The sequence below is a fragment of the Sprattus sprattus genome, assembly GCF_963457725.1.
Source record: "Sprattus sprattus genome assembly, chromosome: 13".
In the NCBI taxonomy this organism is placed as follows: Eukaryota; Metazoa; Chordata; class Actinopteri; order Clupeiformes; family Clupeidae; genus Sprattus; species Sprattus sprattus.
This window is the reverse complement of record NC_137911.1, coordinates 6,988,398-7,003,942: the sequence shown is the minus strand read 5'-3', so window position 1 is coordinate 7,003,942 and position 15,545 is coordinate 6,988,398. Positions and strand designations below refer to the sequence as shown.

The window sequence follows — 15,545 nt, the reverse complement described above, 5'->3', positions numbered from 1 at the left end:
TGGGGTGATAAAGTTGAATTTATTCTTACTTTGTTTAACATTGTTTAAACAGTTTAAAGGGATGTTGTGTTTCTGTAAAACATAAACACCTTCTGAGCATGAGAAGTGAAAACAAAACCATGCAAAGCAGCGCCTTATTCAGCTGAATCACTGTTTTACTGAAAGCTGTAAGCCCATAATTCCTAAAACAGTAATACTTACTAAAAAGTTACAAAATATAAAGCCCGTACAGCAGCTACAGATCATCTGCCTTATCAAAACATTTCTGGTCCCGGGGTGTGTGTGGCAAAGGAATGACAGCCACTGTGAGGGACGGGTCCTGTATGGAGGGAACTCAGCCTAATGGTGGATCCTCTACATAACCTAGGGTTAGTGATTTGAAACCGTGAAGGAGGTGTTTGTCAGATGCAAAGAAAATCAAACTGATCACCTGATTTTGTACTACAATAAAAAATAGTATGGTACTGTGATTTAAGAAAAAAAAAAATTCTGTTTCCTATTTGATGCATGAACTATCCAAATGACCTCCCTACTTATTCAACCTTTTGCATCTTAGTTCCTGCAGCTAGATGTCTGGAGAAGATGTAGATGGCAAAAGGAATTGCAGCAACCTTAAATTGAAGTCTTACTGACTATTATAAATGATCCTGAATCACACACATGCTAAACATACATTTTAAATATTTATTGAAATAAAAACTTTTGATATTTTTTGTTGATGATGTAAGACAACATAACCAATACAATGCTCATTGATTTCCATTTTCTAATGAAATTGCCACATTATTGCTGTAATTTTTTCTCAATTTAGATGCAAAACTGTATAACAAACAAAAATAAACAGAACAATTATCACATTTTGATATGATCCATGTTATACATTCATACATAATGCTGACCCATTGTCTTATGGTGGTATTATGGCATTTAAATGGTTGCAAGGTTGAAATGTGTGAGCCAATGAGCATAAGTGTGCTTTCAATATAAAGTGAGGTAGAGCTGTACTTTTAATATCTAGAGATGTCCCTACCGTACATATAGATAAACATGTAGTACATAATAATCTGTAATAGTCAACCAAGCCCACCAATGCAAGCACACTTTCTTTTTCACTGAAACACATTCATGTAAGACGGCGTAGGTGGAGGAGGCGGATGTCAGGACTGTTGAACTCTGGATCTTGTTTGTCTGGTGGAATCTCTTCAGATTGGAAGTGTTTTAGCAGCAACTAAGGATAACATGATTTGAGTTCAAGTTTATGTTACTGACTGAATTAGGTATGAGGAACAGTACATCACAGTATTAATGATTAGCCACAATCTTCAGCTGTGATAAGCACAGCCCGACACCAGGGGTGACTGGTGGTTGAAAAAGAGTATGAAGCATAAAATTGTGAACCTGAAAAAGCTAGAAAATACCTATTTTGAGTGGAATAAATGTAACATACCACAAAGCAAAATTAAACATCAGATCCTAATCTTCTTCAAAAATAGGAGTGCAAAAAATTGCAGAATTGTCTCCCAAACTCACTACAAAAGCTTCAATTAAGATACTTTTTACAATAAAACAAGACAAATAAGTATTGTTGTGAGGTGAAACATCACAAACATTGTGTTGTAGTCCTTTACTTTTCACTGTTTGCATACAGATTGAACAGAATCAAATGCAAGGTCTCTCAAGCAGTTATATAACTACATAGTAGTTTTCCTGAACCCCAGTCATTCTCTATAGGGATTGTTCTTAACAAACCAGAACTGACAGAAATGCTAATCCACAACATACAAAATAATGATGGCCACTCTATTCTCACCTCAAAGAACCTTTTCTCCACCTCAGGATTTACTCCTTCAGTCCGTTGCTCATAGCAACAAATGACGGACGTCTTTACTCCAGCAAGGGCTTTAAGGGTATCCACAAGAGGCTCAACAGACTGTTTGGTGAACATAATAAAACAAATCGTGTTATACTACACTTATGACGGTCATCTGTAAGGTTTAGACAACAACAATAAATTAATAAACATACAATTTAATTTCGTAATTAAATTGCACATATTGAAAAAAGACCAATAAAACTTTACGAGAGAACTACTAGAAAAAAAAACATCTCTGGGATCTTGCAGACTCATGGATGTCATCAGTGACAGAAGTTTGCTAAGAAACAACTCAACAAGCACGATGCATTTTGGAAACACGGAAACACACGGGCTGATGAAGTTAAAATAGAACTTTTTGTCCACAAAGGGTGCAGAACTTCATGGAAAATACATCTCTCTAACTAGACAGGGATGATCACCATGCTTTGGTCCTGTGTTAAAGCCAGTGGCTGACTCCGTGTGCTCCCTTTTCACTCATGACTGCATTCCTGTACATGGTTCTAACACCATAACCATGACTGCATTCCTGTACATGGTTCTAACACCATAACCATGACTGCATTCCTGTACATGGTTCTAACACCATAACCATGACTGCATTCCTGTACATGGTTCTAACACCATATTCACGTTTGCAGATGTCACCATGGTGATGGCCCTGATGAGAGGGGACGATGAGACAGGGACGAGGTTCAGCACTTGGCCACATGGTGTGCTGACAACAACCTGAGCAGTGTTTCCCAATAACTACGTCTTTTAGCATTTTACAATGACTAAAGAAGGTCTACCTTACTTAAGTTGTATACCTTTCTACGTGTGTTACCCAAGCCATCCCTTAAGAGGTTACTTATGGTAAAGCTTCTTACCATGTTAACAGGAGCTGTTCATAGCACCCTACATTGTAGTATCACACCTCATCCCGCTACGCCGCCTGGCAATAAGCCTTCTTTGGCATATCATGTTTATATCATTTTAATATCTTAAGCGCCATCACATTTCAATAAGCGCCATCACATTTCTCTTGTAATTCACTATTTTCTATGGTAAAAATCAAAGCACTTGTAAAGTCTAAAAACAAATTGACTTGACTGTAACTTGGATGGAATTATCTGACTCAGTTGCTTAGAGGAGCCCATGTTTGCTGACTGACCGAGGATTTGAATGAAACTATTTGATGCCTAGAGTCTCCAATGACTGAAATGTTATTGAAAAGGAAATGTTTGATGAAAAGAACCATTTGCCAACTGTTAAGCATTCAAACAGCTCTATACTGTCTTGGGGTTTTCTGCAGGAGTCATCATATGAATAGAGAGAAGAGTAGACTCTGGAAACGTCAAGAATCTGAAGCCTCAAAACTGTTGACTTAATAGTACAGTGATTCAAAGAATAGCTCAGAATACACCATGAACTACTTAAGGAAATGCAAGTAATTGCTTTGACAATGCCTTGCAGTCTCCAAGCATCCTTGAAAATCTGTGGGTAAATCTTGAATATGATGTACATGCAAGAAACCACAAATGTATTTTACAAACTAAAGTGATCTGCTAGGAAAATTCAGAATTAACAATTAAATGTCTGCAGGAGCCGAAACTTTTGTACTCGCCACAATTACTCTTCATTTGTTTTTAAGTTCATGGAATACAAAGTAACATGATACTACCATTTGAAGAAAGTCTTGTTTGATGCAGGGGCTCCATTTATGTGTTTTCACTTTAAAAACAAACTAAATCTGTAATTTCCACATGGTGCCTCACACTTTTGGATCCAACCGAATAATGAAGACACTACATTAACATGCCTTATAGCATATCAGTTATAACAGTATGAAAATAATTGATGTGAAAGTGAGAGGACCTGCAAAAAGCAGACATCCTGTCTGACAGGAAGCAAGGAGTTAGGAGAAACAGGCACTAAGAAGGTAGAGGCTGAATAAGTCAACAAGGAGGAATGACCTTGTCAACAAGCATCACATAAAGCCCAAATCAAACTTAACATCGTTTTAATACTCTAGTGAAATGAATCATTCAAATGGTTTACCCTGAATCAAAACATACCTGATCATAGTAGATACAGTCTGCCAGCAGAACCACATCAGGTGGAGGGAGGAAATGAGAGAGGTCTTCACCCCTGCCAATAATGAAAGCACAATTCATACAAGCAAAACAGAATTGAACCACTACTGATACTTTAGCAAGTTTAACAACTGAAATTACAGCAAGTGGTAGATTTTTGATTTGTTGACTTCACACTGCTGAAAGATAAAGAAAACAAACGGCAAGGAAAATTGTTGTCTTTGTGAGGCATTTTATCCTTTATGTCCTTTGACTCAGTAATATAATGTACTGTGAACTCACTGTGGTGTAACAGTTTCCTTGAAACCTACCCCATCCTTTGACTGCCCACCAAGGTTTAGGTATTTCACTAAACCTGCATTCGTTCTAGTGGAATTTCGAAGTAATGTTTAACTAAAATGTTGCCATTGCATGAGCTGGTTTTAAGCCTAAAAGTTATGGATTGAATTTGATCGATTTCACATATATAATTGTATTGCTCATTGAGGGAACAATACATGGAAATGTTTATTAAGTGAATTAGGAAAAGTACATTGCAAAAGTGCTTCATATTTTGATTTGACAGTTGAATAAGCTACATCAATCATGGGTAAATGTATTTACCCATGTAGGCTGAAAGTAGGCTGTTCACCTGAATTAATGTATAAATATGATCAAATTGATTGAAATGTTTCAAACATATGGCAGCTAAAAGAAAAGTGAAATTATAAACAGCACCCTATATGACTATGCACGAGCAGAACTGGTCTGATAAAATAGTCTGCCAAAAGACAGGCTACTAAAATGACAAACAGGTAAAAAATACAAGTGGAATACAAACCATGTTAATACTCTGGCAGTAGCAGAGCCTGTAATCAACGCCTGGTTTTCTGCGATGTTCTTTTGGAGAAGATGTTGTAGGTCGTCCAGATCAGTTAAAATCACATGGGCTCTAAACGACAAGCTACAATTAATAGAGGAAACACTTTGCAATACACACTGACACTTCGATAACCTTAATAAACTACACTCACCCTAATGTTGCTGCAACAATTCCCACAATACCAGTGCCTGCTCCTAGTTCAAGAACCTTTTTTGAAGTCCAAGAACTGACGCCGGTACCTGAATTTAAAAATGCGTCCGTTTCCAAATATTTCGCCATAACAATCGCTGCATCCCATACTACGTGGCCTACATCTCCTTTTAAGCACTGATTCACTTTCACAACCGAGCCATCATTTTTCTCTAGTTCTCGAATAAAATAGGTGTCTTCCACACACTGTTCCGACACATTTGCCATACTCTATGTTGTGAAGTTACCATTGGCATTTATGATTCCTAAATCAAGCTCTGAGAACAACATAGCCTACAGGTCTTCATTTGTATATCCTTTAAATAATCTTTACATTGGATCATAAACAGTAGAAAACAGAGGATCCGGGGTTTTATTTTTCAAATCTCGATTTCATTTGTCGTTAGTAGTTCATGCCCCGGAAGTTTAAATTCAGACGTCACTGAGGATGTCAAACAGACATGCTCGTATGCATAGATATTAGTGCTGTCAAACGATTACAATATTTAATCGCGATTAATCGCATAATTGTATATATTATTGAGATTGGTGGATCCTATGTAAAATATTTGCTAACGCCATTTAAGGGCAAAGTCAGACACGAACACGATGCAGCGAGAGATCACTTGGGTAAACCCCTTAAGTTTCGAGTCCACCTTAAAAAAGTAGTCAGTGGCGTGTTTTCGCCGCCAGATGGTGCTGTTTACTGAATTATGGAACGGACAGATGATTTAGAAGACAGCACCCAGCAGCAGGATAAAAAGGAGGAGGGCCGAGAGCAAAGGAACAGAGTGAAGGGGTTCAAAAAGGAGGTGAAGAGAGCAGAGAAACTGATTGGACATAGCTAGCTAGCTAGTTTTTACAACACCATCATTTCCTGGTACAATTCAAAGTCAGTTTTATTTGGCACACAGCAACACACACGTGCATTTTAGGGTGGCCACACACACACACACACACACACACACACACACACACACCCTGAAGAGGTTGCAGTGAATTTTCCCTCTGAATTTTCCCATCCTGGACTGTCCTTCCTCCAGGCAGCCAGGAGCTGTGGGCAGCCTTTATGGTGCCTGGGGACTAAGTCAAGTGAACCGTCTGTCTTGGTCAGGGACAGACAAGAGAGTGTTCTGTTCTTCTGCATGTTTTTTCTGTTGGGGTTCTTAGTGGAGGATACCCCTTGTGAACAAGGGGATAACATGCAAACTCCACACAGAAGGGCCTAGGAGAAAGCCCACCTGAGCACTGAAGGCCTGGGGAGAACCTGCCCCCAGTACCAACAGCACCCCATGCCGGAATCGAATCCAGGACCTTCTTGCTGTGAGGCGGCAGTGCAAGCACCTGAGCACCGTGAGCACAATAATTTCTCAGTGAGATCCCTACATTGTTGTTGGTCAGTAGGATCTGAAGATGACCACGCTCAAGAAGACGGGAGAACAGCTGGAAGACCTGGAGCTGGGGCCATGGGCTGGTATCCTGAATGTGCCCCCAGCCCAGGAGCAGCGGATGGAACCAGCAGCCTTCGACCATCACAGAAGGGCGGACTGCTGGCACTGGAGTCGAGCTTGGGACTGGAGACGCCAGCACGGCTGCTTTAGCCGGTTGAAATGCCTGCCTGAAGAACGATTAACTCGGTTCCAACTTCAATGGCTGGTCAGCGGAAGTAACCGGGGTCCAGGTGGCTCTCACGTTGGAAGGGATGGCACTCCAAGTGTTAGCAGATTGCCCCCCTTGGCAGGGCCTGTCGCCTGTCTGACATCTGTCTGCCACCTGCCTGTCGCCTGTCTGACACTTATTAGTATGCATAGACAGCTCCAAAGATCCTGATACTATGTGTGCAGGTGCAGCAGTATATATCCAAGTGAGTGAGTTTTTTTAGGAAAGGGTAACGTTAGTGATGGGCAAATGAAGCTTTGTGAAGCACTGAACCATTTAGGCACATTACTTAAAGCTTCAGTAACAGTGACCTCTCCTTGTGATAACTAAATTAGACCAGCTAGACAGTGGCAAGAGGCTTAAAAACAATGACAATCTAGTGCACGCACCAAAACCAAATTTTTTGCAAATAAAGATTCATTCTTTTTTGTATAATGTGTTATTGGGGAGAGAGTGCTTGGGGAAATTATGTAGTTGTACGTAGGGATTCGGATGTGCTGGGAAAGTATGGCACAAGTTCGGTGTGCTTGTGCAGTTATGTTGGATAGGGAACAGTCGAAGATTTTAATTTAAAAACATATTTTTTTCTACACGTTTTGGACTGAGCCTGTTGATACAGTCTACTTTTCATATAGCCGTAATATTTAACAGCCAGCACACCTTATATCATCATGAGCGATCAGAATAAAATGTTCCCACATGTCAGAACGACCTCTAACTAGATGCTTCCATAATGATGATAAATCAATACGAAAGTAATGACTGTCACAGTATGAGAAGAACCAAATACAATGTTGGGCGCTGAAGTTGTTATGCTTTGACGGCGCTACAATTCAGTCTCGAGACAAGGCAACTGACTGGTTCGTGTGTGGCGCTGTGAATTCATTCGGAGAAAGAAGCGATTGCTGTTTCGTACGTAATATATCCGTAAGCAACCTTCGAAGCAGTGTTTCAATGGTTGGTGTAGTTTATGGTTTGAAGCACGTTCCGGAGCTTCAGTGTCAGTCTGCCATAGGTAACGTCTGTCACTAGAGAGCTATTGGCCATAGTTTTGACCATGCAGTAATAAAATGTAATTCTATCTGATAGATATTCAGTACTTAAGATCTAGGCTATCAGATCATCGTTTAGGGCAGATATTGTCAAATAAATATTCCTTATAATGTACAGGATGAAAGTTAATGGTATATCTTCACACTTCCTTTGGGTTACTGCTCATGCTGGTGTGGAGGGAAATGACTGGGTGAATATTCTGGCTGAACAAACACTCAGAATTAAACAAGTATACTAGACCCATTAGGCAAGGCTGAAGCTAAGACATGTTTTAGGACATGTGCACAAACAGTATCGCAGCAGTATTGGTATGACAATGAAACCAGAAGACATTTTGGGAGGATGGAGGGCAGAAAACGAAGGGAACAAAATATCACCACCCGTCTGAGAGGAGGTCAACATACTTTTGCAAACAAACTGACTAGGCGTTGTTTTGTCCAGTCCAGTTGGTGGCGGTAATGCACCCCAAGTTGGTTTGCCAACCGCTTATAAACACCAGAGAAGGAGAAGGTTATTGAAATTCTCCCGGAAGTGAAAGAATATTGACGATTGTTGCTGACGCAACGGAGCAGCCCAAGTGGACATTACTGAGAACAAGGTGCTATGCTAGATAGATTGACATTGTCAGACATAATTATCTGTTTTCTCAGTAGTAATGGATGCTAATTGAAATGTCTTGTTGCAAGTCTGGAACATATAGCCTAGGTAGCATTACAGAATGGGCCTTTCTTCCGGAAGTTTGCGTTAATTGCAGCTAGTAAGCTAGGCAGCTACCTAACAAACTATCCTAACTCAGCTAAGTTAACTGCTAAGTTGTGCCTCACTCAAACTAAATATTATATATGTGTTTCCCTACAGTCGTGTGAAAAAAGGAGCAGCCTTGGCATTTTAAATTGCCGTGGCCCGTCGAAGGAAAACATATCCATTGGAATTGCTACCAAGCTAGTGAAGTATCCGGGCTGCTTGACACTAGCAAAGAGGGACAAGCGAGAACTCGGAAATACATTTGCTCACCGACATTCTTATGACTTTCTCGGAATTATAACCTCTATTTACAAGTTGGCTGAGCGAAACAATCAGAGGATGTTTTTATTTTATTTTTCTAAGTATAGCTAAATCTGGGCCTTTGTGAAACAGGCAATCGACGCGGAGTATTGTCCACCAGCGTATCCAATCATAATCCAGCTTTCATAGCCGGATATCAATTTATGTCGGATATCAAATACCTTTCGTATTGCTCCTCAGACTAAATTTTAAACCGTAATTCCAGCGTGATTGTATCATTTCATCACAATCCGGATGTTTGTGTGATAAGCACATCTGTTGTTGAAGTGATATGTTAACAGCTCCAGGATGCCAGATGGATTTTGACATATAGATCAGGAAAAAAAGATGTAGGCTTTATGAAAAGCATCTACATGACTGATACGTTGCTGCAAGTGATACATTATATTGATTCGTCTTCCTACCACTGCTGATGCAGTGAATTGTGTCTCCTGTCCAGAAGATCTTGACAACTGATGTGGCATTGATTGCCAGGTCTTGGGTTAGGATTCCACTCTAAAAGCTGTAAAAGACATACCTATGCTCAATTTACAAAATGGGGAAAATGTTATCAAAGATCTTCGGCAACAAGGAGATGAGAATACTGATGCTTGGACTTGATGCCGCTGGAAAAACCACCATCCTTTATAAACTGAAATTAGGACAGTCCGTTACCACAATTCCAACTGTTGGTTTCAATGTTGAGACGGTCACTTATAAGAATGTGAAGTTTAATGTGTGGGATGTAGGGGGGCAGGATAAGATCCGTCCCCTGTGGCGACACTATTACACTGGCACTCAAGGCTTGATCTTCGTGGTGGATTGTGCTGACAGGGACAGGATTGATGAGGCCAGGCAAGAACTTCACCGCATCATAAACGATCGAGAAATGCGTGATGCTATTATCCTCATCTTTGCCAATAAACAAGACCTTCCAGATGCTATGAAGCCTCATGAAATCCAGGAAAAGCTGGGTCTCACACGGATTCGGGATAGAAATTGGTATGTGCAACCCGCATGTGCCACAACAGGTGATGGACTTTACGAGGGCCTGACTTGGCTAACGTCAAATTATAAATCTTGACTGAATTAGACAAATGGGAATGATTATCATAACATGACTTATCATACAAATATTATATGAAAATGAATATGAGAAGATCATGTGTCATTTTGTATTGTAACAATTACTAGGCCTAATAATGTCCAGGACACTGGATGGATCCCGTTGGTCTTGAACTCATCTGCTTGATAGTACACTGATTGTCATGATTACTGTGGCATGACCAATACCATTCGTTTATTGTGTGATTTTTTTTGTCCTGTGGTTCTTGATATGGTTGAACAGCCCAAGTAATCTGTCTGTGGACGAACTTGAGTGAAGTGGTTTGAGGGTTGTGAGAGACAAACAATCATAAATGAAATTGGTCTCCAAAACTAGAAAGATGTTTGTAACTCATTTATATGTATTGCTTCACAAATCTAAACAAATACAGCATTTTCTCCTTTTCACTGTCACATGTTTTGTTAGTCTTCAAGGCACGCTGAGCTTCTTGTTTAAGTTACAAGTGTGCAGAGTAGGCCTCATTTAGTTCTTGTCTGTAGCTCCAAATGGGAGTCTGAGATTTAGCCAAAGATGTTTTGCCATCCATTTCTACTACTGTGAGAGTGATGGCAAATCCCTTGTCAAAAACTATACCTCTAACCAATATATTACCACAGTTGTATTAAGTATTAAGAGATAAAATTGAGATAATAGTTGTTTTAGAGGTTTGTCATATTGTATAACCTTTTAAGTAGACCACCAGAGTAAGGACATAAGCCTCATATAAAAAAAAATCTGTATACTCAATGCTAAATTAGAAAAAACATTTGGGTCGACTCAACAGATTGACAACAATGTCTATGTTGTGACAGTCTATGCAATTTTGCAACTGTGAAACTACTGGAAGTAGATCCTGTGTGATCCAAAGGAATATATTCGCATGACATTGACAATGACTGTCTAATCTACATCCAGTGTATTTTCATCTCCTTTTGAATTGTGGACATATATAAACTCCTCAAAAAAAGTTCGGAAACATTTCTTCAGTCGATTATCCCTCCCCTTTAATAATACCAATTGGTATTGTATAGTATATCGTTGGAAAGCCTGGTTAGTCACCTTTACAACGAGGTACAACTTGTAAGGATCGTGCATTCGTGGAATGAGCAACACAGCTAACCGTGTGGTTAGTGGCCCAAAAAAATGTGCCAAAACCCCCTGCAATATTCTTCTGTTGGTATTCACTCTTGTTTTGAGTTTCTTGGTGGATTTGATGATTCTCCCACAGTATTAAGAAAAAAACAACACATATTGACCATTTTTACACTTTATTCATTTTACACTGTCAGGGACCTCAGTAGCATGTGGATTGTGCATTCGTGGAATGAGCAACACAGCTTACCGTGTGGGTAGCATCCCAAAAATGTTTGCCAAAATCCCCTGCAATATTCTTCTGTTGGAATTTAGTGAGATATCGGAATGATATTCTGGAGCCAATGGCGACCCCATATCTCCAGAATCTGGGACCTAACTCCATCCTCCAGGATGACAACGCTTGCCCCCACAGAGGCAGGATCATCACAGAGTACCTCAAGAACTTGGGAGTGGAGAGGATGAAAAGGCCTGCCGTGAGTCCAGACCTAACCAAATTGAATACTTGTGGGATCTGCTTGGGCGTGCAGTACGTGCCAGAGTGACCAACGCAACCATGTTGGCTGACTTGCTACAAATTCCGATTCAGGAATGGGATGCCATCCCACAGGAGGTGCCAAGCTGTTGTGGCTGCGTATGGATCTTACACATGCTACTGAGGTCCCTGACAGTGTAAAATGAATAAAGTGTAAAAATGGTCAATATGTGTTGTTTTTTCCTTAATACTGTGGTTGAATCATCCAATCCACCAAACAACACAAAACAAGAGTGAATACCAACAAGAATATTGCAGGGGATTTTGGCAAAAAAATGTGGGCCGCTACCCACACGGTTAGCTGTGTTGCTCATTCCACGAATGCACGATCCTTACAAGTTGTACCTTGTTGTAAAGGTGACTAATCAGGCTTTCCAACGATATACAATACAATACCAATTGGTATTATTAAAGGGGAGGGATAATCGACTGAAGAAAAGTTTCCGAACTTTTTTTGAGGAGTTTAAATATTTTAAGTTTAAGTTCTTCAGTGGTAGCTTGGAGAAAAACATGATCATTGTGAAGGATAGAATCACATCTATTTCTAAATCTTAAAACTCACACTAGAAACTATTTGAAAGCACCTGAAAATGAATACTCACATGTATGAAACAAATAAAAAGAAAAAAACATATACAAAGTCAACACGCAACAGCAAACAATAACCAAATACACAAATTTATACAGTTCATAATTACACAAATAATGAGTTTACATACTGTATTGTAAATGAGTCCTAACAATTATTTTTATATTTGATAAGTCAAGCATTGTTATCCAACTACCTTTAGCACCTTAATTGAGCACATGGTGCTGTAAAATCACTGGTTCTATGAAGTGCCGCACGTCGAACACAAACCCCAGTCAGTGTGGTCATGCATGAGCCCTGCAGGGTAGTATAAAGGGGACAGAGTCACGACCGGAGTCACAGCAGCCCTGGAGGGTAAAGCAAGGCCTTATGTGTGGCTGTGTAAAGTGTGCATTGCGGCTGCATTACCTGTTGATTTTCATTTCAGCGCCCATGTTAACAGGTTAGACCATACACACTGTCAACATGAGATGCGTATGGACTATATGGACCATTTTTGAATTCAGGTCAGTCAGGTAGGACATAAGATCAGTGTCTGGCAGCATGACTCATCATGGCATGTTCAAAGCACTTACTTCATATCTCATCTTCAGCACCGTCATGTACAACTTCTTGAAGGTACACAACTGCAACCTGATGAACAGGGCAGTGCCAGACAACTTCCTTATGCCCTGCAGAAAGTTTAGGGATGCTGTACTGGCATTTCCTGGAACTATTGACAGCAGATTTTGCAGGAGGTTTTAAATGCCCGGTCTGCGAAGGCACTTACAATTATGTTCAATTTGTACACGAACAGCTTATACCTTACATGACCTTTTGTCACATATAATATTAGAAAGCAATTTTGTCTTCCCAGAAGTGGCGTTATGGATGGAACCTCTCTGTGTTACCAGCTGAGGTACGCCCTCAAAAGAAATTCTGAATTCTGGGAGGTAATTGTTATCAAACAATTTTGACATAACAGTGATATCATAGCCTGAACATCAATGTGAAGTGATTGATGGCAGAATACTGTTTCGGATAAACTCCATTCTCTGCAGAGTAACATTACTTTTTTATATATACAGTACCTGTCATTTAGAAATGGTGCTGGTGCCACAGTCACCACTCCAGAAGCTGTTGTAGGACTTCTGTGAAAATGACCTAACTCCTGCAGCGCATAAGGACATGACATGATGATGAACATGGCGGAGCAACATGTCACGCAGGAAGCAAATGTGGGAAGCCACATGCCACACTCTTACCTTGCAGAGGTAACAGGAAACTCCCCAGCATGTGCTTTCCTCTGTGGAAGTGAGCGCCTAGACAGAATGGTGGAGGGGCACCCATGCCTCCTGAAGGTGCTTGCTGAGGACTATCCCTTGTTCTCATGGATGGATTATGAAACCATGGGCCCCTGGGCCAGGACAGGTAAAAGCCCCCCCCCCCCCCCCCCACGTGCGCGCTCACGCTCGCCCCTACAAAATTAGCAAAACATTCATTAAATGTGCTGACATTTTTTTTCAACAGCACAATAACTAAATTCACCTGTACCTCAACAGGATTTAGACCGCACATACACATTTTCTAACAGCAAATGAACAAAATACACCTTTTTCAACTACAAATAAAAGATACATAACAGCGACTTCACGCAAGGGCTCTGGTTTAGGAGTCCCCTGAGCTCATCTGGGCCTCCTGAGCTCATCTGGGCCTGGGCACACTAACAACTGGTCTGGATCACTCTCTCCCCAGTTTGCCCCTTTTCAGGGACAAGGGACTTTTTGTCTGTGACCTGGGGAGAGGTGAATGCCAAAAGTGAGTGCAAAAAATGTTGTGGCAGGCACCCAAGCCTTATCCCAGGCATACACTTTTCTGCCCCGATGATAAGATTTGTTATTCTTTTGCATGTGTTTGTCTTCAGTGGATTTGTTTTTATTAGTAACTACGTCATACATCAAAATTAAAGCATTCCTTTTCTATGTAGTCTTGTGCCCAGTTAGTAAATTGTCTGATATGTTCTCAGACTCTCACAGTAAATACATTATTTGACAGAACAGAGAGACTTGGATGATGTGTTTGTCTGACAAAATGGCGAATAGCAACACAAATGATTACATCGGCCTTTTGATTGGTCAAATTGCCGGTTAGAAATTCCCCGCGAAAATCCGAAAGGCGAAAGGAATGTAGACCCACCAAGGACAAGTATGTTTTACAGCGACGTGGGCTGATTTTAGAACAGGTAAGAGGAGTTGTTAGGCCCGACGCAAAGCGGTCATAATAAACGTAAATCGCGCTTAATTCCATCCCGCGCGCATCAGGTTTGCCCCTCCCCCCAAATCGAACACCTTCATCCCAAGTAGCTGTCCACCGAAGGCTTCTGGAGAAAGTGAACACAGCGATAAATCAGACCTGACTTTAGAGTATTAGGTTAATCAGTGCAAACCAACTTGCAGTCCGGGCTGAGAGACAAAGATTCCATCTGCAGCCCCCCCCCCCCCCCCCCCCCCATGTTTTTATTTTGTTTACCGATAATAAACGTGTGAGCCATCTTTTAAATGGGGGAACGTACAGTAATCTCGAATGACAGCATGAGCGCCACTGTTACACCTTTCAACACAAAAACATTGTTTTCTTCTGAAGTACAGTCATCCCCATCACTTCTTGGCCCATACACTACTAAGAGTTCGAGTTCCTTTTCAGCTACGGAGGTAGACACTCCACAGACAGACACAAATGGTAAGTTGGCTAAAAGTACTTTAGTTCGCTGTCGATAGCTGGCTAGTTAGCATTTACAGCTAAATTGTGATGGTGTTCGCCGACCAAACATATGCCAAAGAACTTCACGTTACACCTTTTGTGACAGGAATGTACCGGTGACTACCCTCAATTTAACTTAATTTGGCACTATACACAATGTATAAAAATGTATCGGACTATTAAAACACATGTTCATTTCAGTTGTTTTCGTGTCAGGACGATTCACATTGAAATACAATTAAAACAGCAATAACGTGAAGTTCATTACGTTCAGCTCTGTCATTTCGTCCTGTACCAATATGGGCAACAGGGGATTTTGAGGTAAAATGTGAGTTACCAAAGTTGACATTTTATTGTTTATCAGCATGTGTCATTTCACCGTTTTCTTCAGCTTCTGGTCAGTTGACCCATACTTTCCGAGGTTTCAAGCGAAATGCAGTGACTCCGAGGGTGAGGAGAACACCAAGAGCATCCAATGTACAGACCCCTCAGACAGATTACACTAGTAAGTTTCATCTTAATTCTTAAAATAAGCTCCTATCAACAACAACAACAAAATGCGTTTTGTTTTTAAGCGTCAGCCTCTACCAAATTACCTGTATATTGGATAGCTAAAGATACATATTTTTTGCACCTTGCAATCGCTCTGGCTACATTTGTCATTTCTGTTAGCACCTTTAAATGATTATCTTGTGGAATCATATCTGCATGTTTAATGATCCGGTTCTTT

At 40.5% G+C, this 15,545-nt stretch overlaps 2 protein-coding genes across 3 annotated transcripts; one reads left to right on the top strand and one right to left on the bottom strand.

The window, feature by feature from the left end:
* Window positions 1–716: 716 nt before the first annotated feature.
* Window positions 717–5,410, bottom strand: vcpkmt (valosin containing protein lysine (K) methyltransferase). 2 transcript variants are annotated; one of them, XM_080849776.1, is made up of 5 exons: window positions 4,962–5,410; window positions 4,769–4,879; window positions 3,931–4,003; window positions 1,811–1,930; window positions 717–1,228 (listed from the first exon to the last, which is right to left on the bottom strand). In XM_080849776.1, exons 1-5 carry the CDS (start codon window positions 5,225–5,227, stop codon window positions 1,124–1,126), a joined length of 675 nt encoding a protein of 224 aa, XP_080705902.1. In that variant the 5' UTR covers window positions 5,228–5,410; the 3' UTR covers window positions 717–1,123. The 2 variants fall into 2 exon arrangements, with proteins under 2 accessions (XP_080705902.1, XP_080705903.1); XM_080849777.1 differs by lacking the exon at window positions 1,811–1,930.
* A 2,849-nt stretch (window positions 5,411–8,259) lies between these two features.
* Window positions 8,260–10,238, top strand: LOC308374621 (ADP-ribosylation factor 6-like). Its single transcript, XM_080850493.1, has 2 exons — window positions 8,260–8,309; window positions 8,570–10,238. The coding sequence occupies exon 2, from the start codon at window positions 9,312–9,314 to the stop codon at window positions 9,837–9,839; it is 528 nt and encodes a 175-aa protein (XP_080706619.1). The 5' UTR covers window positions 8,260–8,309; window positions 8,570–9,311; the 3' UTR covers window positions 9,840–10,238.
* The last annotated feature ends 5,307 nt before the right edge of the window (window positions 10,239–15,545 follow it).